Below are 25,792 nucleotides of genomic sequence, written 5' to 3'. Positions count from 1 at the left end.
GCTTCTATTCGATGCTCTCAGCAGACAAAATTTAAGTAGACTTCTTTAAATAACAAGTTTGTTTTACTCACAAATTCATGTATTTAAATATACAGCTACATTTCTTGTCAGGTTAAATTTCAAAACATTTCAGTTTGTATCTTTAACTTATAGTCTTTATTATCAGTCTCTTCAAAATTATATTGTTCTGCACAGCTCTCTTTTATAACAGTCTTCTTTCAAGGAACTCAAGCCTCAACTGACTTCTAATTTCTAACACTGGCATCTGTACTCAAACAGACTCAAGTCTCAACTGACTTCCTTTAAAAAAAAACTGCATTCTAAATGGTCACTGAACCAGTCACATGGTCTGCAGCCTCTCCCACTGCCTCAAGTACATAGAGCTAAGAACACTGTAAACCAAAGAAGATATACACCTCATGGAATAAACCAACACATTATAAACAGACAAAAAATTGAGGACGCTTGAGAAGGTCACCATCTGCAACATTTTGGCATATTCTAGAGTCCACTTTCAGTTCATCTAGAACTATGGGAGGCCCAATAATCACGTTTGTCTGTGCAAGCAAGTAAGCGAAGAGAAGCATGTTTATATGATATAAATTATTTAAAAAAACCTATTGCCTATTTAAAAGTATGTTACAGTCACAGAATGGAAAGTATTTAGGTGAATTGCTGCAAAGGCAATCTATATGTTGTTAAATATGTTGTGAAATATCTAGATCCATAATCAAAACAGTTTTTGTACACATTATGGAGTAGATTCTCAAACTTACATGTTTAACAAAAAGTGATCCCAATTTTTCTGGCTCCTCAAGGCACTTCTCTAATTCTTCTAAAAAGAAACTGTATAGGAAAAAAGAAAAGGACAACATAGAGAATTCTTTCTTCAAAACCAACTGCAACAAAACATTGTAGAAGATGCATTGGAGAACACTTGGACATGGCTGGCTGGAGTCATTCTGTTATCCTTAAGCAGCCACACTACTCGAGTTGTCCCTCTACATTTGCAGTTGTGACTTTTGCAGATTTGAATACTCACAGATTTAATTTAAAACGTTCTCTCATGGAATCTGTAGGTTCTCAAGTGTAACTTTATGATCAACTTCCTCCAGTCATGCTGGAGGTCCTGGAGGGAGAACAACTCTTTAGAACCCTGACATTACTGGAGCGCTGTTCCATAAGGTAAAAAATAGCAATTTCTTTTTTTTTTCATGGTTTTTCCCTTTTGTGGTACACCTAAACCTAGCAAATATGAAGTGGCTGATTGTATAACCAGTATTGTGTGCTATCTTATACTCTCAATAATACTGGAATACACTGTTTAGCTTTCACACTGCCTCAATCTACAACAGCTACTTGGTTCTCTGTGAGTTGGACCAGTCCTTAGTTCACAAAAAGGATATATGGAAAAATACTCTTTTTTATAGATGTGAGAATCAAGGAGCAACAGCAATGAAATCTGCTGAAGAGATCTCCTCTAGGACTCCTATGAAGCAGAAAATATGGATATGGGGCTCCTCTCAAATAAAGAAAATACTAGTATGTATTCCTTACACTCCCAATCAGAGAGGTAAATAATCAGTGTTGGATATGGCATGTGGAATTACATGTCAAGACACTCTCATTACTTCTAAACCTGAGCAAAGGCAAACTGAAGAATGATCTCAACCTCCACATTTAGGGAAAGGGGAAATTCCAGCTTAGATTAATCATGTTGCAGGACACTAAACCAAAAGCTATGGAACTGGATCAAAGCCAAGAGCTGTCTATTAAGAAGTATCCACCACTCACCCACAGACATGTTGAAATAGGGAGGAAGAGACAGATGGTCATTTGGGGCCTTAATGATTATTGGAATGTAGTCCTTCCAGCCAAATATTCTATCTCCCCAAGGGGACTAAATAAAACAAACCAGGAGTGACTCAACTTTCACTTATTTTCATATTTTTAATATTAAACAGTCCAGCGAGCGTGTAATACATCTAAAAGCAAATCACTGTCCCTGAAGACTTCCAGAAAAAAAAAATGTTATCCTTCCATCTCAATAAAAGATGGTCTCTGGGAATTTGGGACCACAAAGGCCAGATGCATTCTAGTGTTGCACTTTGCTCATCCATCTATACAAAGCTGCTTGGGATACACAATGGAAACTGATAATCAGAAGCAGACTGCAGATGAACCAGCATGACACTGAAAAAGACCAGTTTCCAGATTTAAGCACAATGTACTGCTCATGTGATGAAAGCAAGAAGGCATTTGTATTCATCTGCTCCTTGCCCATAGTATCCTTTTTTCCAACAGCATCTACTAGCAGAAGTGCCATTCTTTTTGGAAAATATACTCCAAAAATCAGGACAGTAGTTTGCCGGTACCTCTCCTGTCCCCCAAAATAATAAAAGTTCTGCACTCCTCTTCTGAATAATAGAAGCCATATTGGTAAAACAGATATGTGTGGTTGTATGATTTGGCTCGCCTCTCCCTGTGACAACACTGATGCTAGAGCTGCAAGGAAACCATTCTTTAAAAGAGAAGAAATGGAAAAGTCAAAAGAAAAAACAATAAACTGTTTGCTTATATTCTGGACTCCTGTGTAGTGCTGTGGTCAAAGGGGTTTCCAGGCCTGAGGTATAACAGTTTTGAGCATTCTTTAAACTACTTGAAGTGATCCTGTCCACTGCTTCAGCATTAAATATAAAAAGAAAACAAGTTAAAAATAAAAAACATACATACTCTCTGTGCCAGTCATATATTTGATGAATGTTGCCAAAAACAATTTTGTCTTTCCCTTTCATGTCATCAGGAACACCATCTTCTTTCATGAGAGCCATGTAACCCTGAAATAAATTAGCAATAACAATGAAAATATCTTTCTTTCCTTATACATATAGACATCTCAGTTAACAAAATGCTTCTGAATATTAATTCTTCAACAGAAAATTTGGTACTAGAGGTAGAAATAACAAGAGCGAATAGGGATGAATCCCTATACCACAAAAAATTAGCAGTACATACAGGTAAACAAAAACATTTGAACCTTTCCTCTGTGTCTATACCATCAAGTCATCTGTTGATTTATGATAAACCCATGAATTTCTTACACAAGAACTACTCTGAGATAGTTTTTGCTAGTTCCTTCTTCCGAAATATAGCCTACAGCACCTGGTATGTATTGGGAATCTCTGATCCAAGTATTAATCAGTGCTAACCTTGCTTAGCTTTCAAGACTTTCTAGAGAACACTAAAAAGCTTTTTCCACAACACATTCAAAGATATTGTTGTTGTTTTTTTCACCACCCACCCGTTTTCTCATGATTGCCATGGCCAGACTTAAAGATCTGTGCTTTTTACTTGCTGGAGATAGCTGATGAAACAGGTTTATCTGCTTGTCCTGTTTCTCTTTTTTGCTCTTCACCTATACTCAGATATTCTGGAGGCAGCTACTATTATGATATTCCTCAAAGGTGTTACATTTTTGGATTGTAAAGACTTAATGGCATCTTCTTTGCAGTTAAATTTTAATGTTCTTGTTTAACAGATGTTTACTTTCAAAGATCTTATTTTTGGTGATAGCTCAGAGGGAATATTCAGTTTTAAATTTCACCTCACAAACAATAGCATTAATAACATGTCAGAAGAAAAATATTCACTCCTCCTTCATTATCCTTATTATTTATTTGTCTGAAAGACATCTTCTATACCCTTTAGTGGCTCCAGAGAACAATTCTATTGTGGTAGGGTAAAAGGCCTGTAAAAGACCTTTTCCCCAAACAGTAAATGACTGGGCGTCACTTCTGATTTCACAACAAGGCTAAAACAGGTCAAACTCTTTCCTGGGCTAAAACAGGTCAAACTCTTTCCACAAAACATGGTCAATTTGTCCTCATGGCCCCTGCAACAAGGTAATTCAGTGTACCTGATTTGGAGGGGGATATTTAACACCTCAGTGTGCTAAGGACCAGTAATATATTGTTGCTCACTCCCAAAAATTTTTTTTGTTTATTAAAAACTTTCCAGGGATCTTTTTACAGAGGTTTCAAGGTTTGCAACTTGAAGGTAATGATATCAGTTTGAGTACTTAAAATATACTGGCATTGCTTCTTGGCTTTATGTTTCATCAATCCATGGGGAAGTCTGCAGGAAAGCATTGAAGAGACTCTTCTTGAAAACTGATAATATGCACCCTGGAGATCTAATAGTGTTTGTACCTACCCTGTGTTGGTGCTGGAGTTTGAGAAAGTACATTTTTAAACTGAAGCTATGTGTCAAATTGCTCAATCAGTTTCATTGTGAAAGGATTTTTGTAGATCTTTACAACCACAGCACATAGTATAGCTCAGTGGTTCTCAACCTGGGCTCCCCAGATATTTTTGGCCTTCAATTCCCAAAAATCCCAACAGCTGGTAAACTGGCTGGGATTTCTGGGAGTTGTAGGCCAAAAATATCTGGGGACCCCATGTTGAAAACCACTGGTATAGCTCCTGGCTCTAGCTTGTGTCTGTGTTCTTTAAAACACACATATCCACAATTTCCCAAAACAGTGCTTGCATTGTCTTCCATAAAGAACTGGTTGGAGGAAAGTGGCGTGGTTTTCTACACTTCCAAAGTTACCTGTTATAACTGAAGGATGGAAAGGAAATCACTATAATTTTAGCAGAATGAAACATACCTCTACTACGTAGCCAAGATCCCTTACGTAATCTCTTTCTGTTTCCACTAATTCTTGTAGGACATAGCTGCAAAAGTAATGTTAAGTGAAAAATATTAAAAGAAGAGCATAACAATATAAACCAGTTTTTCTCAATGTAGTGTCCTCAAAAGCCAATTGTGACTTGTAGTAAAAGCTAAATTAAATGCAGTGGGGGAACTGTATGTTGTTTTGTGTTCTAATAAGAAAGAAAAATATGGAGCACTAGCCCAATAACAAGTATTTGTTAAGCTGCTAATTCAGGAACAGTTTTCTAAATATTACAATGTAGTATCAATACAGAAGCTTTTTTTGAACACTCAGATTGCATGTACAATAATTACTCTAAAAGTACCAGAGTGTTGACTATATAATAATAATAATAAAATTATTTTTGTATGCCACCTCCATTTCCCCAACGGGGACTCGGAGCGGTTCACACGGGGACAAGCCCAATACAAGTCACATAACATCATAAAATCAACAGTTAAAACAACAAGCATCATTTTAAAAAATTAATCAGGTCATAGTTTAAAAAACAATTGAGAGCAGGAAATATAAACAATCATCTACAGCATTAAAAGGTCCAATATGGACATAAATGGACAAACAATCAACTGATAAAATGAGTGTCTATATCAAATTAGAACATACATCAAATAGACAAAGCAGGTAAGGAAGATAAATATGGGATGGAATCTGTAACGTGACAGGGCAAAATTCGATGTGGGTAAAGGCCAGGATATAACGGATTTGTGTAATCAAATGTACGACAGAACATCCATGTTTTTAACTGCTTCCGAAAGACAGCGAGGGTCGGTGCTAACCTAATCTCCCTGGGGAGGGAATTCCAGAGCCAGGGAGCCACCGCAGAGAAGGCCCTCTCCCGTGTCCCCACCAACCGTATTAACGAAGGGGGAGGAAGCGAGACAAGAGCCTCCCCAGAAGATCTTAGAGATCGCACAGGTTCATAGGGAAAGATGCAGTCACGAAGATAGGCTGGTCCCGAACCATTTAGGGCTTTATAGGTAAGCAACTGCATCTTGAATTGGGACCGGAAACTTAATGGCAGCCAGTGGAGCTGTTTAAACAGAGGGGTTGATCTCTCCCTGTAACTAGCTCCAGTTAACAATCTGGCTGCTGATCTTTGAACTAGTTGTAGTTTCTGAGACGTCTTCAAAGAAAGCCCCACATAGAGTGCATTATAGTAATCCATTCTAGAGGTAACGAAGGCATTGACCACCCTGATCAAGTCAGACTTCTCGAGATACGGTCGCAGCTGGCGCACAAGCTTTAATTGTGAGAAGGCCCTCTCAGCCACCACTGAGACCTGAGCATCAAGTGTCAGCGCTGACTCTAGGACGACCCCCAGACTGCGGACTTGTGCCTTCAGGGGGAGTGTGACCCCATCAAGCACTGGTTGCCACCCTATACCCTGATCGGTCGAGCGACTGACCAAGAGGACTTCTGTCTTGTCAGGATGTTTCAGCCTGTTAGCCCTCATCCAGACCATCATAGCGGCCAGGCACTGGTCCAGGACATGGGGGCCTTCCTTGGAGTTTGGTGGAAAAGAGAAGTAGAGTTAGGTGTTATCTGCGAAGAGATGGCACCGAGCTCCAAATCTCTGGATGATCTCACCCAGCGGTTTCATGTAGATGTTGAATAGCATAGGAGATAGAATAGAACCTTGCGGGACCCCACAGTTCAAAGGTCAGGGGTCCGAGCAGGTGTCTCCCAGCTTCACCAACTGGGTACGACCCTTCAGGAAGGAGCAGAGCCACTGCAGAGCAGTGCCCCCAATACCATTCTGGAGAGTCGACCCAGAGGGATACCATGGTCGATGGTATCAAAAGCTGCTGAGATGTCCAAGTGAACCAACTGGGACACTCCCCCTGTCAAGTTCTCTGCGGAGGTCATCCACCAAGGCAACCAAAGCCATCTCGGTGCCATGATCAGGCCTGAAGCCAGACTGAGATGGATCTAGATAGCTAGTCTCGTCGAGGAAACCCTGTAGCGCCGTGGCAACCACCTGCTCTAGAACCTTGTCCAAAAAAGGGAGATTGGGCGGTAGTTGTTTAAAAACCATAGGATCAAGAGACGTCTTCTTCAGGCAAGGCCTTACTACTGCATGTTTAAGTCTCGATGGCATATGTCCCTGATCAAACGAAGCATTGATGATTCTAACAAACCAATCTACCAATCCCACATTGGCAAGTTTAGTAAGCCAAGAAGGGCAAGGGTCCAGAGCGCAAGTGGTCGCCCTCACAGCCCCAAGGATCCCCTGACATCCTCAGGCTAAACCGGTTGAAACGAATCCATCAAAAACAAAAAAGCAGATGCCTTGGTTACCTCATTAGGTACTGCAGCCAAACTAGCGTCTAAGTGGGAGCGTATCTGAGCGACTTTGTCTGCAAAATGATGTGCTGGGTGGTCGGGGACCCCCTCCCCCTTATGAGAATGGAGAAGCTCCCCGATCACCCAAAACAACTCAGCAGGTCTGTTTGTTGCAGACGCGATGCGGGGAGTCAAGAAAGCTTTTCTGGCTGCCTTCAACGCCCTAAGTAGGCCCTAAGTGAGGCTCTAGCCCGTGCGCGGTCAGGTACACTATGACTTGTCCGCCAGTGGCACTCTAGCCTCCGTCTCGTCCTCTTCATCATTGACAGCTCCTTAGAGAACCAAAGAGCCGGCTTGAGTCTGCAAGACAAGAGGGGATGTTCAGGGCGATCGTGTCCACTGCCCTGGCCATCTCAGTATTGTAGAGCTCGACCAAAGCATCGACAGGATCATCAGCCTTCATGACAGGTAAGAGCCATCAAGAATCCGTCAGGATCCATAAGCCTCCTGGGGTGGACCATTTTAATGGGTCCACTCCCGCTGAGGTTTGAAGTCACAGTCTAAAACTGATCAGGTGATGATCGGTCCATGACAATGGAAGAATATTTTGCTCTTTCACACTGGCCATATTCCCACCCGCAATAAAAACTAGGTCCAATGTGTGCCCAGCCTTATGAATGGGCCCTGATATTACTTGGGACAGCCCTATGGTTGTCATGGCAACCATGAAGTTCAGAGCTGCTCCGGATAAGGTGGATTCTGCATGGATATAGAAGTCCCCCAGCATAACAAGCCACTGGGACTCCAAGATCCAAGCAGAAACCACTTCAGCTAGCTCTGGAAGGGAGACTGCTGTGGTTGGTACACAAGCAAAATCCCCAAACTGTCACGGGCACCCACATTCAGGTGGACACACTTGAACCCAGTAAATTGCGGGACAGTACACCTGATCAGGGAGATGGATTCCTGATAGACCATCGCAACCCCACCTACCAGCCCCCGGACCTGGCCAGCTGATGCACCCCGAAACTCGGTGGACAGAGCTGGGTGAGATTTCTCCCACCCAGCTTGTCCAACCAAGTCTCAGTGATGCACACCAGATCCGCATGCCCATGTTTTACCGTTTAAGGATCTGGCGTTTAACAGCAGGACCTTAAGTCCAGGGGGCCTGTCATGTTGGCTACCAGGTCTATCTTTGCAACAGAGTCGCAAAGACTGTTGCGCTTCTCCCTGGATTTTTGGAACTGACCACATATCACCCTCCTCCCCCATACGACCTCAATGGCACTCCCTGGCCCTGGAAGTCCAACCCCAGGGGTATTTGAAAGGAGAGCTGGGTTTGGAGGGATTAGTCAACTGTCTGATATTGTGGAGGTGAAGGGTGTATTGGAAATAAGGCTTGACTTTAGGGGGGATTTCTGTGGGGGAGAGTAAAGAGAGCCATTTAACAATTTCAATGAGGGTCTGTATAGATACGGTGTTTTGGGCTGATCCTCATTGTTACCAGGAGTTAACAATGATAACGGGGCAATTGGAACTCTCCCACAGATATCTAAGGAGGATTCTAAGGGTCTCCAAGAGATGTCTAGACTTTCCTTGTTTTGAGGGTGTATTTTAAATCCAGAGATAAGCAATCAAATTTTAGCATCCTGGAATACCCTCCTTACATAAATTCCCCAATAGCTCAGATGAGATTTATATACTCACGCCTCGTTTGGTATTTTAGCATCCTTGAATGTTATTAGGAGGTGTGAGAAAGAATCAAGGTGGTCTTTACGGAGACAGTCTACAGATCTGATCTCAATCTCCGTAGGATGTTTCTTTACTACTTGATTCTCCCAGAAAGAGGCTTTTATTCAGATCAGCTTGTATCCCAGAAATTATGTAGACATGATAGCCATGTACAAATATGTGAGGGGAAGTCATAGGGAGGAGGGAGCAAGCTTGTTTTCTGCTGCCCTGCAGAATAGGGCACGGAACAATGGCTTCAAACTACAGGAAAGGAGATTCCACCTGAACATCAGGAAGAACTTCCTCACTGTGAGAGCTGTTCAACAGTGGAACTCTCTCCCCCGGGCTGTGGTGGAGTCTCCTTCTTTGGAGTCTTTTAAGCAGAGGCTGGATGGCCAGATGTCGGGGGTGCTTTGAATGCGATTTCCTGCTTCTTAGCGGGGGGTTGGACTGGATGGCCCATGAGGTCTCTTCCAACTCTACTATTCTATGATTCTATGAAATTTGGAAATACTCCACAATGCATAATCAAGATCAGATTACCACATATACGCAAGCATAAAAGGTAAAGGTTTCCCCTGACATTAAGTGCAGTCATGGCAACTTTGGGGGTTGGTGCTCATCTCCATTTCTAAACCGAAGAGCCGGCATTGTCCGTAGAAACCACCAAGGTCACGTGGCCGGCATGACTGCATGGAGCGCCGTTACCTTCCAGCTGGAGCAGTACCTATTGATCTACTCACATTGGCATGTTTTTGAATTGCTAGGTTGGCAGAAGCTGGAGCTAACAGTGGGCACTCACTCTGCTCCCGGGATTTGAACCTGTGACCTTTCGGTCTGCAAGTTTAGCAGCTCAGTGCTTTAACACACTTCGCCACCAGGGCTCCCACGCAAGCATCAATCGACCCAAATATAAGCCGAGGCACCTAATTTTACCACAAAAACTGGGAAAACTTATTGACTCGAGTATAAGACATGGATGGGAAATGCAGCAGCTACTGGTAAATTTCAAAAATAAAAATAAATACCAATAAAATTACATTAATTGAGGCATCAGTAGGTTAAATGTTTTTGAATATTTACAACAGACTGTAATTTAAGATAATAATAAGACTTCAATAAGATATGACTGTCCAACTCTAATTACTTATATACTCGAGTATAAGCCAACCCAAATATAAGCTGGCCAGCACCCTCACTCGAGTATATACTGAGGGAGGCTTTTTCAGCCCTAAAAAGGACTAGAAAAACTCAGTTTATACTTGGGTATATACAGTACACTAATGCTTTGGGCTTTGGGTTTTTTTGTGTGTGCACATCCTTTACCTCAATGATGAGCTTGCTCTTTAATTGAAAGCAAATTAATAAATACATAAATAAATTAACCCGAAGCAAGTATGCTGAAGACACAGAAAGGGCTGTGAACTCCCTTCTCTGGTTTTTTGTTTGTAAGCAAATGTGTTTTTATTTAGACAAGTCTTCAGCTGCGTAACATGTTGCTACAAAACAGCATGTTGTACTTCTATTTAGATGGTTTGTTTTAAATAGTTTTACATTGTTTTAAATTACGGTTGTCATATAACAGTTTTAACTGATTTTTTGCTATTTATTAGAATTGGCTGTATTTTGTTATCTGCTCTAGATCTCATATTGGGAGAAATGTAGGTAATAAATAAACTCAAATTGTCAACAGGATTCTATACGAACAGTGCCAATGGAGTTTCCTAGTTCAGTGTAGTTTACCCAAAACAGAAATTTGGCCATGCCAAAAATACTCCAACTGGAATATTCTGCATGCACACTTATTTTAATATTTTGGGTGGGTGCCTTCTTTCTGAAGAAGACAAAAAGTGTCTGACACAGAAGGAAATCAAATTATAGCAAAACAGGATGAAACAAAATTTCAAGAAATTCTAAATGTACTAGTTCATTTTTCTCATTGAAACTTACAAAGTGTATGACAAAACTATTGTATGTATAATCACATAGCTGTTTTGTTACAAGATTTCTTGGTCTTTACAGCTATCATTTGAGAAAAGCTGAACAATTCTAAAAACTTTGCAAAGAATATTATGTTTTTTAGACGCCATACTTTACAGGAGACATTATTCTCATTTCCTGATTAATGTCCTTCTGGAAGCTGATAAAATACGAGGGCTATCCAGAAAGTTCATGACGTTTTGGAATTAAAAATAAACAAAGTATAGGAGAAAACATTTACCATATTCAGTTGAAAGCCAGACCCAAATACTAGTTCTCACCATAGTCCCCACTGAAATCTAGGTAGTTATCATAGTGATAAAAGTGTTTGAAAAGCCCTCCCCGCCCCAAGATTCCCGCCTGGCTTGCGTCCTGAACCAGGCTGGCTTCCCTTCTCTCAGCTGTCAAATGGTGCGCTCAGCTTTCCGCACGATCTTCCTCGATCGCTCTTTTGTTTTGCAGATGCTTGCAAGGAAGGTTTTTTGGGACAGGAAAGGTGTGCTTCTTGCAAAACCTTAGAAGAGCACCTTCCTTGCAAGCATCTGCAAAACAAAAGAGCGATCGAGGAAATGAACTTTCTGGATAACCCTCGTACTAGGCTTGTGCACAGATTCAGGTTGGTTGATTCCCTTCGGCCAATCCAGCTTGTACAGACGGCCGTAACGGCAAGGGCTCAGTCACCATGTTTTTATTGCCTGAAATGGCCCATGTGGCTGCTGGGCTTCTTCCCTTCCATTCAGGAATACATGGCGCATGCTTCCTTAACACTATTGATGAAACCCAGACTCCCTTGAAGGCAAGAAAGGAAAGGGTCCCAGGAAGGATGCTTCCTTAACCCCATTGCTGAAACCCAGATTCCCTTGAAAGGAAGAAAGGAAAGTATCCCAGGAACGGAAAGGGGAGTCTTGTAGATTCCCTATTGCTGCCAATTGGCTGGATCTTCCTGGATCTTTCGGCTACCTAGCCAAAAACACATATTTCCATTAGCTGATTTTCGGATCTGGGTGCCCAATAAAATGTGGATATCAAAAATGGATCGCTCTCCAGCATAAGCCTATAAAATACCCATTAAAGAAGATATTTAACAGGCAATTTTCATTACATTTTAAATCTCCATCTCTCTATGTGTGTTTTTAAAAAGAATATCTGATACATATATATTTTGATTGTTACTGTACTGCTACCATTCAGATAATGTTTTTCCTAATTCTCTAATTTGGTTTCAATGGTCATTTGTATTGGTGCTTATGGTATCTGCTATGCTCTCTATCTTTTTGATATTTTTACATTTTTAAATTGAAAAAATGGCCATGGTGTATTGCAAAGTGATATGTTGGCCTCCACTTCTGTCTTTATTTTTTCCTAAAGACTTTTAGCTCCATATAGATTTCAGAGACATTCCTCAAAAATAAAATTGGTGTGTGACTGAAGACATTTTTGAAGCACACAGAACAGTGAGGCTGATAAAAATGGAAGGTAATGCTATGTCTATATTGTATATACTTTTCCAATTTATTTATTTATTTATTGGTGTGACATGTGCAAAGCTATGTGTGCATATACAGAAGCAGGATGTATCTTACATCCTCTGTCGTTTCTGGATATTACCACTTTTCTTTTTTGTGGAATAGGTATTTGTTATGTTTTGCAGGTCTCAGGTGTCATTTCTTGATTGATGTTTTTGTCTCTGAACATCATTAGTTTGCCAATGAGGCCAACCTTGCTCATGATTTTGTAAAAGATTCCTCAATATGTGAACACCAGCTGAAACATACAGTCAGCCCCTGGGTTACGATAGGTTCTGCAGGTTTGTTCTTTGGCTGAATCTGTATGTAAGACAGTTACTTTTTAAAAAGTCTCCTGCCCCCATTTATTTTTTTGAGCTTTGGATAGCTTAGTGATGTGTTAACACCCCATGATGCTTCCTTTGCCTTCAGAAGTTTTCACTGCACTCTCTGTTTCTTTGACAATTGAATTTTGAAAAAATTGGCTTGTTGTGAAAACAAGGATGATAAAGCTTCAGCAGAAACATATTTTCCCCATGATCACCTTTCCAGGAGTGAATTTCCATAATTCTTCTCACTTCCTGTTGTCTGTAACTAGGAGTCGGATGTAAGTTGGATGTATGTAACTCAAGGACTGCCTGTAGTGGGGTTTCTATAACTGAAATAATATTATTTTAAATCTTGAATTCATTTACTTTGTTGTAGGCCATCTTCTCTATTATTGACACCATTCGGTGGGTTATTTGTGTTTAAATACATGGTTTCACTAATGTTTAAAAGCACCACAGCCAAAAGACTGTAGATGAAAATTATTGCTATGCAAAACTTAACAGGTTTTCTAGCACAATTCTTCAAAAATGTAAGTACTCACGACGCAGTCTCCTTCCTCGAAAGAGTAAAAAGTTATATTAGAACACGTTTTTAAAAACCACACAAAAAGTAAGTTAATATACGCATTTCTAAAGCAAATAACAGGAAGTCAAAATTAACAGGCCAATCTTACTGTCGTCTTTTCAAAGAGCTGGACTTTCGTTCTTCCATCTCATCCATCGGTGACGAGGAGGAGAGAAGTGAATTGTCAGAGGGATTGAACGATGGGCTGCTGCTATCACCCTGGTCGACCATCAGCGAACTTGGACGATCCTCCAGAGCCTGTGGGTAAATTGATATGTGTGGTTTACTCTCTCTAGACTGCATTTTACAGTTAATAGGATGAGGATAACATCATTAGAACAGTCAATTTAAAAACCTTTAAAAGACACACTATTTAAAGAACACACTGGCCATTTATTGCTCTCAAATATCTTAAATTGTTACCGTTATATCCACTATGTGGATATCAGAATTCTCTTCTGCCCATCCAGTCTGCCATTATGTAAACTGTGCAGCTGCAGGGTATCTCACAACACCTGCAGCAATGTGTTGGGATCAGAGAGTTTCCTGTGTCTCTCTCTCCGCACCCATATGCCTCTCTGGGTCACTGAAGCAATGTTTAAAGACCTTATCACATGGGGCTTACACTGGTGGCATACGCCAGTTCAGCAATAGTTTACCCATAGAGCCCCCCACTTCCCATCCCATGATGTAGAGGAACTTCTGGCGGGGCTCTGTGGGTAAACTATCATGGAACCGGTGTATGCTGCCACAGCGGCAACACGGGGAGCTTCCCATGTTGCACCTGCAACAATGGGGGAAAGCTGGGAGGTTGATGCTTTTCTCCCCATGGGATAGGGATGGTTGAGTCGGGCAATTAGGGACATGGGGTGATGGGTTCCCAACGCCCCCAGATGGGCACCACCGGGTTCGCCACAATGCATGGCGATTCTGGCAGCCATCTGATGAAGTCATAATTTTGCCTAATTTTGCCTAATTCCAAGAGTCTGGGCAGAGAACTCATCTGCATAATTGAGATCCTTTCAAGAAAGATCCCTGTGCTGAAGTCTGTACAGAAGAAACCAATTCACCTCTGCAGCCATCCTGTGACATTTTTAGTCCAAGAACTGGTGATAGTTACTAACTTTATATGTTTTTTTTTAAAAGGAGAAAGAAATCAGAAACATTTCCAGCAATATAGCTCTATTGGTCTGACCTGATCAGGCATCTCAATGGGCTAGGTAACATGGAAGACTTGTTGCCCCCCAATTAATTTTTTAAGCTTCCCGGGCCCATGGGTTGAAAAAAAAAAGGTATCAATTTTCCCCCTGATCTAGAAATACTCTGCTACTCTTATAGTAAATATGCCTAAACCAGTGGTTCTCAACATGGGGTCCTCAGATGTTTTTGGCCTACATCTTCCAGAAATCCCAGCCAATTTACCATTTCTGGGAGATGAAGGCTAAAAACATCTGGGGACCCCAGGTTGAGAATCACTGGCCTAAACTGAATGTGGTTGGTGCTTGGATGATACCCAGCAGGCCAATGAGTTGGAAAAACTCCAGAATTAAACGAAAGAAGCCAATAAAAACATACTCACCATTTTGCTCTTCACAAGTTCCTCTATTGCACTGACAAGTTCTGCTGCGCTGGGAGTTTCTGAGCTAGTAGGACGCACCAATAGCCGAGAAGATGTCTGCATAGTAATGTGAAAGAGGGTGGGGGAAGACACTCATGATTTCAACTTGAGTTTATATACATGATATACAATATTATTTACAAATATTATTTTTAATGAATGAAACACCTCTCCACTTCTATTAAAAATGGCTTCATTTATCAACAGTACAATAAAAATGTTAAACAAAATTCTGGTACTGACAAATGTTAAACTTCTTTCATCTTTTCAACTATTAATAATACTGGGATAGACTCTGGGAAATATTCTTGGTTAACATTTGTCTTCATAAAAAGCCTATCAAACTGACTACACAAAGTGTTGTCGAAGGCTTTCATGGCCAGAATCACAGGGCTGTTGTGTGTTTTCTGGGCTGTATGGCCATATTCCAGAACATGACTACATAAAGGCCATGTTCTGGAACATGACTACACAAAGTCCGTACTAGACACACTCACTTATCGAAAGATCGTTTCTCCACCCCTCCAAAGTCCACCAATAATTATGGAGAAACAGGAAAAAGAACCACAAAAAAGTAAACCATGGGACAGACTAGGACTACTAAACTAACAGTGAATTGATAATTCTACAAGGGAGCAGGGTGGTTTTGCTCACCATTCCTTGTGCCATCCATTTTCCCCAAAGGTAAGTGCAGAGTCTAGAAGATCTCTGGCCTCAAAAGCTACAAGATGCCAATTTATGGCTGCAACTGAGGATAAAAGGAGTTCACAGCAAAGGATTTTGGGAGGGAGTGCGGCCACTGAATTTGACTTTCAGTAATTAGCAAACACGCGAGCCTGTTTGCAGATTACATGTATCATTAAATAACTGGAAGCTAAACAAGGCACAATAATATGAACTTTACTTCATATTACAAGGACAGCACAGATGTACATCATGCAAAACACAGGCTAAGTTGTTCTTCACCACTGGATGGACGCATTCAACCACCAGATACGATCTATTCAACCTTCTATATGGGAGGCAGAAGATCAGCCCCACCCCCCATAATTTAAATGATAATATGCAGATTTTAGTGTACTGTAATTGGCTTCAATGAGACAGAACACTGGGAATGGGTAAGTGTGAAGAACACACAAGAAAGCCTAAATGGAGAGGTAGGGAAACTGAGCCAAAGCAGAAAGAGAACATAAATCAACATAATGCTAAAGAAGGAGGGTTTTTTTTAAAAAAGGAAAAACAACAAAAGAAAAAAACACAATTAGTTATGCATTAATATAGCAGCTGTCTTAGCAATTTTAATGAAAAAGGCAGAAAACTTAGAAGCTACAGTTTAAACACAATTCATGAAGAATGCAATGATGCTACCAAACAGAAGAACCACAGATTGTATTCTAGTGGTGACAATTTAGTGACACATAAATTAACATGGCCCAATAAAGTTCACAGCTGGAGACAGGGATGCCAACTGAACACAATGGGAGATGTAAAATCAAGGTCCCTCCCTTTCCTACAAAAACATTGGAACTAGTCAGTCTGTTTATAAAAATTTTGGCTACAGTATACACTACAAGGCTTTGGTGATTCTGATTTACAATGCATACTGTGGTTCTTTCTTTTAAGAGACAATTAACAGCTACCCCCTCCCTCCAGATCTTAGGGAAGGGTGTCAAGTACTCAGTCCCACTCTGGATTTTTAAAAAAAGAAACATGTCATAACTTCACAAAATTTCAGTCCTTTAAAGTTCTTTAGCCCAGTTCTCCTGCATGCAACAAACTTGCCCCATATCTCCAGGTGTAGGAGTTGGGGGTAAAAATGTTGTCTAATATTTGTGTTTGCTTCACAACTGATATACAGAACAAAAGGAAAAAAGAGCAATCCCCACAGGTACATCACTACAACATCACATAGTAGGAAAATTAGCGACAGCTCTCTAATATCTTCTTAAAATATCCATGTAACAGCATCCTGTAAGAAGGTCATATACATATGCATTGCAGCCCACGAGTTAGGTCCAAGTACACACAGGCAGTCCATGGGTGCCATCACTGGCTTATGGGAACTAATATCTTACTTTTTGAAAATATAATCAACAGTTAATCAGCTGCTATACACTGTGCTACAAGATTGGTATGAATGGACATGCTTTTGCTACAAAGACTTCTCTGTCATAAATTCACAGTACAAAAACTGAAGTTTTATTCAGATATTGCTTCCCACATTGTACTTCTGAAAATGCTAAAACTGGGAACATGCTTTTGGCTCCAGAGTACTTCTTCAGTGGCATGTGGAATGAACTCCTAGATCAGAACATGCTTTTTTGGATCATGTGATTATAATATTTATATTAGGATGTTTTTTATGCTTTGTCTTAGTGTTTAAATGTTGTTTATGCCTACGATTAATGGTTTAGAATGATAGTTATATGTCAGTGTTTAGTTATTATGATTTTTTTCTATTATATGTATATTGGCATTGAATTATTGCCATTAGTATGCTATAAACGACCTTGAGTCCCGTCCCCCCCCTCCCAGGGGTGAAAAAGGTGGTATATGAATATACTAAATAAATAAATAAATAGAATTTGTATAAAGTATTATAACTGTGAAACCATGTATGGGGAAAATAACATGTTGTTGGACAGCAACGTCTCTCATTGAACTCCCCAGTGCAAATAGAAATTAGACAAGGGCCACGTGATCTCTATCCATGTATAATGAAAGTAAATGGGGAAGAAGAAGAAAATGCACAAAATCCACACTTGTTCCAAAAGCTTCCTGTGCATACAAGAAAAGGAACCTTTTCCCAAAGACTGATAAATAGTTTCAAGAGTTTAATCTTTGGTATGAATGTAAGTTAATATCTTAACCAAAATAAGCATGACCTCAAACCTGATAAAAATGTGTTGGTAGCTATATACACAAAGGGTTTTCTGTGAAAGCATGCGCAGAGCATTCCTCAATTGTGTTGGACCCAGAACTGCAAAAGGTAGCCCTTTGTTTGTGCACTGGATATCCTGAAACCCTAGATCAGTTGTTCCCAACCTTTAGTCATCCAGTTGTTTTGAACTACAATTCTCATAAAGCCCAACTAGCTTACCAGCTGTTAGGAACAGTAGGTGCTGAAGTCCAAAACACCTGGATGACCAAAGGTGGAACCACTGCCGTAGATCTTGGCCAAAAACTTTTGCTTGCAAAACAAGCAAACTAAAATGAAGTCAGGAAAAATGCTAGGCGTTGCTTGGAGAGGACTGGGGGGCAGGGACTGGGCTTTTGTTTCTCTACACTGGAATCTTTCAAGACAGGTTCTACCATTGTTCTATCCACTCTGGGAGTCCATTTCACTGAGCAGGCAGGAAATCCCCACTGCTATCCAGGATGTGGTTACCTTAACAATGATTAATCTCCCCAGGAGAGAACCACAAGAGTGCTGAAGAAAGAAACCAAAGTTGCTGAAAACATCTGCTTTACTGAGAAAGGTGGCCTGTTGCCAAGAAAATGTACTCGTCAGGGGTTCATGTTAAAAAATTACCCTCAAGTCCCACATCACTAAATATGTTAAGCAGAACATGTATTCCTATTTTGGAATAAGTATTTCCTGCAAAACTAAAGACATACAAAAGTGTGAGAGCTTGTAACTCAGAGAGAGAAAGAGCAAGAGAAAACAAGAGAAATAGACAAAGAAGTTAAGTTCTGTAGATTTGTTCTTAAGTTGAATTTGTACGCAAATCAGAACTTGTAATAAGTGAGAGCAGGGACAGTTTAAAGTTTTTTTTTTAAAAAAAACAAGAAACATAAATGGCATAGACGGGGGATGAAAATTAAATCCTATATTTTTCAGTAAGTTAGAAGCTAATTAACTCATCTGTTTCTATGTGCAGTTTAAGTTCTATTTATGTCTTAAATATCTTCTCGTGGTTGTCTGAAAAAGACCATCTTCCAACAAAGAGAAACAATTTATGGAATCCACAAGATTCCATAAATAGCACAGTGTGTTAAAGCGCTGAGCTGCTGAACTTGTGGACCGAAAAGTGCCAGGTTCAAATCCCGGGAGCAGAATGAGCATCTGCTGTTAGCCCCAGCTCCTGCCAACCTAGCAGTTCGAAAACATGCAAATGTGAGTAGATTAATAGGTACCGCTCCGGCGGGAAGGTAACAGCGCTCTATGCAGTCATGCCGGCCACGTGACCTTGGAGGTGTCTACGGACAACGCCAGCTCTTCGGCTTGGGAATGGAGATGAGCACCAACCCCCAGAGTCAGACATGACTGGACTTAACGTCAGGGGAAACCTTTACCTTTACCTTTAATGCTTACGTATATGTGGTAATCTGATCTTGACTATGCATTGTGGAGTATTTCCAAATTTCTGGGATACAAGCTGGTTTGAATAAAAGCCTCTTTCTGGGAGAATCAAGTAGTAAAGAAACATCGTACAGAGACTGAGATCAGATCTGTGGATTGTCTCCGTAAAGACCACCTTGATCCTTTCTCACGCCTCCTAATAACATTCAAGGATGCTAAAACACCAAATGAGACGTGAGTATATCAATCTCATCTGAGCTATTGGGGAATTTATGTAAGGAGCTGCTAGGTTGGCAGAAGCTGGGGCTAACAATGGGAGCTCACCCTGCTCCCCGGATTTGAGTTGCTGACCTTTTGGTCAGCAAGTTCAGCGGTTTAACTTGCTGCGCCACCAGGGGCTCCTAAATGCTCTGTGGATGCTCTTTATTTTCATTTTCAAACAAGCCCAATATGTTTTTACCTTTGTAGTAATTCTGATGGTCTTCTAAAACATAATATATTACAGGTTTTTGAAAATTACTTTAAAAACTATACATACCAACATATAAAATTAGTAACAGAAATTTCTGGAACTGAAAAACTGCTCTACTGACCAAAAAACCCCTCCTAACAAACCAGATCTGAAGTTTTTATTTAAATTTTTACAGATGGTCCAAAAAGGGGAATGATAGAAGGGGGAGAAAAACAGCTTTCAAGGATATAATCATGCAACGGGATAGAAAAAGTACCAAGTGTTTGTTTACAAAAATGAGGGAAGATAAAATGTGTTTATTTAGTCCATTGAATGATTAACGAAATTCAACATATGAGTAACCTAGCTATGTCACGCCAAAGAAGAAACACTGCGTATATGAAGCCTCCTAATTTGAGATAAAGAAGAAGGGGTGAACAGACTTGGTGTATTTTTTAAGATGGAAAGGGCTTTAGCAAGTCACAGAGATGCATGAAATACGATGATATTCTTAAAGTCCAGAAAGACCCACTTGATCATATGTCCCCATTCTTCAGAATGGTAGAGACAATTTTCCTTTTTAACATAGGCCTTTAGAATACTGAACTGGGTGGAGCAGCTGTGTTAGGATTCTATAGATCTGGTTGCATTAATTACATCTATGAATGTATATTAAGAGTACAGTATGTGCACTGAGCACAGGTTTCAGTTTTACAAAGAGAGCAATGTGATGAGAAGACATCCCGAGAAGAGCATGGGTAATGCTGGCTTATATCTCAGAGGTTGGAGAAGGGGCTAACTAGTATTCCCACTATTTGGGGACAAGGTTTTCCTATCCTGGTATAGCTGTGTATCTTTCAAAGACCTAGTAAAATTGAACTGAGTTTTATTAGTACGGTCGCAGATCAGGATTGTTTAGTAAAATGAGAATTATTAATGACAGCAACATGAAGAAATAAGCAAAACTAAATTATACAGATATGCTTTTGTAGCATAATTTATGCATAATCACTATTTTCTTAATACAGACTTTGCACTGCTCTTGCAGAAAAATGTATTGTCAACAGTCCTCTACATGTGAGTCATTTACTAACTTCCAAGGCTACTCATTTGAAGCTCATATTTCTCTGCCATGTGCTGGGTGTGACATCGTTGGATTTGAACTCTAGTCATGTTATGTTGTCATGGACAGAGCTGTTCGCTTTCATTTCATTTACCTTGTCATCCTGAGAGTCTGGTTGGAGTAGACTGTGTTGCTGAATTGCCATTGGAGGTGGAAGTGGCACAGCATCAGCCCCTTCTTCACCTTCTTCCTCTCCGCAGCTCTGCATGCCTGAGGAAGATGATTTGGAGAGCGTGCCACTGCTCAAGCCCTCATTTCGCCCTCTCTGCAAACATAATAGAAATAATAATGGTAATAATTCATCTAGTGCTCTACACAATACTGAAAATGTCTCATAGATACTTTCTCATTAACACAACAGACTTACCCAGTAGGGCAATACTTCCTACTTTAAAATTCCCAGACCTATGAGCTCTTTGCAGACCCTTCCACTCTCATAATATTTATTTGGCAAGGTTCAGCTCATTTTAACCTTCTGGTGAATGAAGTAATCATTCCCAACGTTCTGCTTGGGTCATGGAAACACATTACACAATGTAACAAGATTTTTGTCCCTGGGTTATAGATGCCATTTCCTAATTGGTTCTATCATAAAAATATAGAAAACTTTTATTAAACTGCAAAAAACAAAAGCTGTAGAGCAGTAGGTCTCAACCTGGGTCCCCAGATGTCTTTGGCCTTCAACTCCCAGAAATCCTAACAGCTGGTAAACTGGCTGGGATTTCTGGGAGTTGTAGGCCAAAAACCTGAGGACCCACAGGTTGAACACCACTGCTGTAGAGCAAATGTAGGTAACTTGGCATCCTTGGATAGCTCTCACAATTTCTCTCTACTGACTAGGATTCTGTCAATGCCTGCCTTTTTCTGAAGAATAATCAGATAAGAAGATGTAACATCCTATTCCAGTTGTCTCTGTCTATCTAGTCTGTACTTTGGTTAGAAAACTATGCCACAGTCAATCTCAGAATAAAACACAGTGACAGTACGAACCCACACCTCTTCAATGGTTTCGTCTTGTGGCGTAGCAGCACTGTCGTCCGAGTCCTTCTGAGAACCGGTGTCAGCGCTTTTGCGGACTTCTCGACTCTTCTTATGTTTGTGGGCCAGTTTCTTCACATGGCCATCTGCTTTTCCACTGCTAAGTCGCCTCACTGGGCTAGTGAGCCATTTCCTCAGGGTGTTGCCAGGGCGCTTTGGACCCGGGGAACTCTGTGCCCCAATCATATGGGGCTGGAGTGATGTCACTGAGGCAGGAGGGCTGGCATCGTTGCTGGAAACTGAGAGTGAATCTGTAAGGCAAAAAAGGAACATTTTCAGTAAAAGGGGAAAAAAAATAAGGGCCAATGAGAGCTCTCATTAGCAACTGTGCAATGCCTAGATAGAAAACCAGTGAGGAAACTATGATATTATTTATTTATTTATTTATTTACAGTATTTATATTCCGCCCTTCTCACCCCGAAGGGGACTCAGGACAGATCACAATGTGCACATATAATGGCAAACATTCAATGCCATATAAGACAGAGACACAGAGGCAATCTAACATTCTCCAGATTCCAGCTTCCTGAGGGTATGCTCGATTTCGGCCACAGGGGAGCAGCTGCTTCATCATCCACTGTGGCATCTTGATGGATACTTCCTCATTCCAAACGGGAGCTGGACGAGTTTTATGGTGTCATAAATTAGTTAAATTTGCCTCCCCGCAGAACGTTACCTAAATTACTACTTGATAGATGCAACTATCTTTCGGTTGCTTAGGTCAACAACGAGCAGGGGGTATTTTTTATTTTAATTGTCGGGTGCTCACCCTGGCACGGGCTGGCCTCGAACTCGCGACTTCTTGGTCTTGCAGCTGGCTACTTAACCAGCTGTGCCACAGCCCGGCCCCAACAGCTGGTAAGTATGTTATTGTTACATCACAATGCAGGTGGCACAACATTAATGCATACAGTGCCATGCCTCCTAGCTCTTGAACTATGCAATGCAACAAACAGCAAAATACTGAAGCCTTGTTCTTACTCAGGTGGTAATGATTCTCCCACTTTAGATTCCAGGTGGGAACTCAAATGATTGAGGCTTCCTTGCTTAACACCCTATCATTTCCTGGACACAAAAGCACCACATGAGATAGGAGGTTTTTGCCACGATATGTGACATATGACCATATAGTATCCAGGATCAACCTTGATAATTCTGCTCTCCAGATTCTGCTCTCTGTATAAGTTGGGTAAGCAATGAATGGTGACATAAATTCTACATAATTCATTCCTCAATTTAAAACATCTTTTGTACAATTTATATATGGAGTACAAGTGACAGAGAAGGGTAGGAAGCTATAAAAAGCAGTGAATCTCTACATAACCCACTAAAAATGAATGTCGTCCCCTCTATTGTCTGCTGAGATTGCGACCAGCATTGTAATCCCTCCATTTCCAAGAATAATCTTCATAATCTAAAGAGCAAGGCACGTGGTGGTTTTCTTAAAAATATTAATTAGTATTTTAGACATGAACAATATTCAAAATAATGGTCGCAGAACCATAGATTGATAACATACTTTTGGGGGGAGGGAAGGGAAGGATGAGAAGGACAGTGATGACACAGCTGATTATTTGGTTATTGCTATACATGATCTCTTTTAAAGTCCCATGAATTTTCATGAAGATCCTGGCTATTCTCTCATTTTCCATTTAGAAGATAAGCATTTACTCCTCTTGTTAAGTCTTCAAATGGACCTCATATCCATCTAAGCTTAGCCAAAGGTATTGTCCAGGTTCATAAAACTAGTCATAAATACAGACACCAGATGAGCCTATGGGACTCTCTTACCCCTTTATCAGATTACTCAAGGGTTCACTTTTGTTTAGACTATCAAGAAACCCTCCAAGGGATAATGTATTGTTCTCTTCTCAAGTCTGAAGTGCAACTCCATATGTGCCTCTGCTAATGGAGGTCAAAGTTCATATGAAGTCCACAATTTTTAAAAAAATGAAGTGAAAGCATAATAGATATTATATTATTAAAATTAGCAATAAAATATTCCCAACCAAGCAACTGGCACTATCAAATTGCTTGATACAAAACTAAGAAACCCAATTTTGGGTTTTGTTTTAAACTTAACCATGTTCTGTCTCTTAATGAATGAAAGGAATTGGTCTGATTGTCTTGTTCAGCTCCAGATGACATAATTTTAAAGATATGGCTATCAAGAACATATATTTCCTCCCATGGAAATATACCGGCAAATGAAACAGACTTACTTTCTCACCACTTCTTTCCCAGCCAAATACAGTACACATATACACTGCTTCATATAGGTTAGCGTTATCATTCATGCTGTTGTAGCATGATTACTACTGGAAAATCATTTATCATTAATAGCTGACGAAGCAAGTTGCTACTCAAAGAAAAGAAATGCAATCCAAATCTCCCAATGCCAATATTCACCTACATGAGCACTTTTCTTCCTTCTGTTTGATAAGCCAGTTATAAAAGTGTGCTACAGAATAGCAAAATACATAAAATATACTATCAGCTTGTTAGGACTAATCCTTAATGTTACTTCATTATCCCTTCTTATAAAAGCCATGAACACATGCCAGCATATTTTATGAAGGTAAACATAAACACTTTTCTGACAGTGTGGAGATTTATTTCAGCTTTAAGTATGTTTTAAAGCTGAAATAAATTACCTCTGAGGGGAGATTTTTACATTCAATTAAAGCACAGTATATAACGTTTTCCATGTGACAAACATGTTTACAAAGACATGTTGCTATATACTTCTGCGTGAATGGTAACTGGTTGCAGGTTGATTTTCCTGAACAGTCAGTCTTCCAAACTTCAGTTTCTGAAGCCACAAATTCAACCAACCACGACTCAAGAATATTTTTTAAAATCCAAAAAAACCCCTTGATTTTGCAGTTCACACAGTACTACATTAATGTGTAGGCATGCTCTACTGCAGGGGTCCCCAAACTAAGGCTCATGGGCCGAATGCGGCCCTCCAAAGTCATTTACCTGGCCCCTGTCCTCAGTTTTAGACTTAGGCTCACCCAAAGTCTGAAATGACTTGAAGGCACACAACAACAACAATCTTAATTAACTTGACTATCTTATTGGCCAGAAGCAGGCCCACACTTCCCACTGAAATCCTGATAGGTTTAAAATTATTTTTTGCACTACAAATAAGATGTGCACGTGCATAGGAATCTGTTTGCAATTTTTTTTTCAAATGATAATTCGGCCCCTCAACAGTCTGAAGGATTGTGGACCAGCCCTCTGCTTAAAAGGTTTGAGGACCCCTGCTCTATCGTTTTGCCATTTCATTGATCCTCGGACTCTCTCTAGTAATTGCTTTAGTTGTTTGCTATTTTATATAAGGTACACCATGTATAATGGAATGAGAAACCACAGATTTTGGTATCTACATGAGTCCTGGAAACAAACCCCAACAGATACCAAGGTCTCATTGCACTTCTCTCGTAATCATTTTCTATCAAGAAAATACAACACTCAGAACTTGCAGTTAAGACTCATACAGATGTCACATTACTCAAATTTGAAAGAAAAAAAATTAATGCTGTGTTTTCCATAACTTAGCTGTCCTCAAACTAGATGCTATCCAATTAACTTGACTATAATTTCCATTTATTTAATGTTCTAGCTGAGATGATGGAAACTATATTTCAGAGGGCAGGAGGTCGAGGAAGGCTGCCCTAACCATTATAATATTAGAAGTCAAGATGTTTGTCTCATTTTCTTTGAAACTATGCTCCCTTTCTCCACTGAGAAAATACTCAATTTACATTCTTGAGTGATATGTGTATTAGGTTTTCCTTTTTAACTCAAACAGGATACAGATTCAAGCTCCCTTTTCAGATAAACAGAAAGAATTCTGTTTCTAGACTTTACCATGTAGATTACAGAAAGACAAATTATCTTTTGGTCAGATTTAATATTACTCAAGATTCTGTTTCAAGAGATCCACAGCATTGCCCATTCTGTCATTTTGTGACGAGGAAGAAGAATGCTTTATAATAACTCACTCTGAAGAAGTCTTTTCATTTTCACATTTAATATACAAGCACAATTTGTCATGTTTTATGACAAATTGGCTTGCAAGAAGACTAGTAAATCCAGGATTTATGAAATTTTCCTTTCCT

The 25,792-nt window shown here is 40.1% G+C and overlaps 1 protein-coding gene across 7 annotated transcripts in view; it reads right to left on the bottom strand.

The window, feature by feature from the left end:
- Window positions 1-25,792, bottom strand: part of trio (trio Rho guanine nucleotide exchange factor) — a 446,368-nt gene that overhangs the window by 44,635 nt on the left and 375,941 nt on the right. For 5 of the 7 annotated variants that reach the window (XM_062979400.1, XM_062979398.1, XM_062979404.1 and 2 more), the window contains 7 exons: window positions 21,617-21,915; window positions 20,721-20,891; window positions 14,711-14,806; window positions 13,241-13,389; window positions 4,670-4,736; window positions 2,734-2,837; window positions 777-846 (listed from right to left, as the gene is read on the bottom strand). In XM_062979400.1, the coding sequence (XP_062835470.1) occupies window positions 777-846; window positions 2,734-2,837; window positions 4,670-4,736; window positions 13,241-13,389; window positions 14,711-14,806; window positions 20,721-20,891; window positions 21,617-21,915 (956 nt within the window). The remainder of the gene's footprint in view (window positions 1-776; window positions 847-2,733; window positions 2,838-4,669; window positions 4,737-13,240; window positions 13,390-14,710; window positions 14,807-20,720; window positions 20,892-21,616; window positions 21,916-25,792) is intronic. The other 2 variants (XM_062979401.1, XM_062979399.1) reach the window with 1 other exon arrangement.

Source organism: Anolis carolinensis, chromosome 4 (genome assembly GCF_035594765.1).
Source record: "Anolis carolinensis isolate JA03-04 chromosome 4, rAnoCar3.1.pri, whole genome shotgun sequence".
Lineage (NCBI taxonomy): Eukaryota > Metazoa > Chordata > Lepidosauria > Squamata > Dactyloidae > Anolis > Anolis carolinensis.
The sequence above is the reverse complement of the archived record's forward strand: the minus strand, read 5'-3'. Positions and strand labels throughout refer to the sequence as shown.